The following is a 1,701-nucleotide window of genomic DNA, read 5'->3' as shown; positions in this document are numbered from 1 at the left end:
CCCCCCCCCCCCCCCCCCCCACACACACACACACACACACACCTTCTCAGTGAAGCTGTGAGAGGAGAATGATGTGAGGGTTCAGGGTTGGACAGAAAAACAGACAGACAGCGTGAGAGAGGACAGTCAGCCAATCGGATACGCCAGAAGCTTGTTGTGATCTTGAGTTTGATATAATGTGAAGACAACTGGTAATGTTGAAAAAAAAATGGATCACAGCATCATAACCTCATCATCAAATTATCCAAACATCAAATCTGATCTCAAAGTGTTTGTTCTCTTATTTGTACTCTAAGCAACTGATCACTGGCTCTTTTTTCATAGAACCAGCATTACATTTAGTAACCATTTGGTCTTTATACTGTGTAGAAGCTCTGCCGAAATCCAGTAATCACAGCTGATGATGTACTGTTCAGTCTTGTGTATTATAAACATGTCAGACCTTTAACATAGTCTGTCTTTCTGTCATTTATTTTGTCAGAATATTTAATAACATACTCTATATTTACATATTGTTGATGTTATATTTAAAATTAGTTTGAACCCTTAGATGGGTTTTAACAGCTTTAAAACCCAACAGCAGTAAATCCATCATAAAGTAAACAGTGAACATCTCCCTGTTTCTGCAGGAATTAATTGTTCAGGACTCTCAGCAGGTTTTTTTCCACTAAATACTTCAGTGAAATCTGGTCTGGTCTGTGAGCTTTGAGCTCAGTTGTGTTCACTCCAGTGCGTTAACATGAGAGCTGAAAAGAAGCAGGCTATGCTACACAGTCGCTCCGCTTGTGGTCTGAACAGGACTAAAGTCCCTGCTGGTCTTTATACTGGGTTGTGTTGCATCACTGACGAAGGGAGTCTCTGTAAAAACTCATTCATGTTCATGTTGTCTTATTTTCTCATCAGATGGAAGTGGACTCACTAAGAGTGATCAGGAATGAGGATCTTTTGAGACCGGTCGTCGAGTCCACCGCCATCCCTGTGTATCCCTCTGGATCTAAGAGAGCGATCAGGGTATCTGGACTACTCTGCTGCTGCTCTGTCCTTCTACACAGTTTCTGCAGACACACTGAGACTCCTCCACTCTTTCTCCTCCCCACTCTGCGACCACGTCCTCCTCCCCCCCACCTGGACCTGGGTTTCATTTTCTCTTTATTCATTCACATATTCAGAACCCAAAGTTCCTCCGCATGACAACAACTGTATATTAACACAGTGGTTCCCGAAGTGGGGTCCATGGACCAGAGGTCCTTGAGTGTGTCCCAAGGGGTCCACAACAAAAAGGGGACTCCTTTTTTCATTGGCATCTTCACTATAATTCCATCCATAAGGAACACAATGACAGAATGTATGACAATTTTGTTCATGGCTTTCATACACTTTCTATAATAAAACACCTAAAAGCAAAAATCCTTTAACATGGGGGACCCTGGGACAGAATTGTATAATAATATTTATAATATATATACTGTAATGGGGGCTTGTTGTCTAATTTGTGTAACTTTAGGGGTCCATCACGTGAAAAAGCTTTGCCTTCTATTGCAGTTCAACTCTGTGGAACAATGGAGCTTTACAGGTAATTCCCACAAGTTTCTTAATAACAACAGGAGTTGATTTTGGACATTTAAAGTTACCTTATACCAATACCAGCCAATTCTCATTTAATAACATATTTAATACATATTTGCTTGTAGCTAACAAACA

General features: G+C 40.9%; 1 protein-coding gene across 3 annotated transcripts in view; it reads left to right on the top strand.

Moving 5' to 3' along the window:
* Positions 1–1,432, top strand: part of LOC117937625 (NACHT, LRR and PYD domains-containing protein 12-like) — a 5,516-nt gene extending 4,084 nt beyond the window's left edge. For all 3 annotated transcript variants that reach the window (XM_034861705.1, XM_034861704.1, XM_034861703.1), the window contains one exon: positions 904–1,432. In XM_034861705.1, the coding sequence (XP_034717596.1) occupies positions 904–922 (19 nt within the window). In that variant the 3' untranslated portion in view covers positions 923–1,432. The remainder of the gene's footprint in view (positions 1–903) is intronic.
* The last annotated feature ends 269 nt before the right edge of the window (positions 1,433–1,701 follow it).

The sequence above is a fragment of the Etheostoma cragini genome, chromosome 22 (assembly GCF_013103735.1).
Source record: "Etheostoma cragini isolate CJK2018 chromosome 22, CSU_Ecrag_1.0, whole genome shotgun sequence".
Taxonomy (NCBI): Eukaryota; Metazoa; Chordata; class Actinopteri; order Perciformes; family Percidae; genus Etheostoma; species Etheostoma cragini.
The sequence above is the reverse complement of the archived record's forward strand: the minus strand, read 5'-3'. Positions and strand labels throughout refer to the sequence as shown.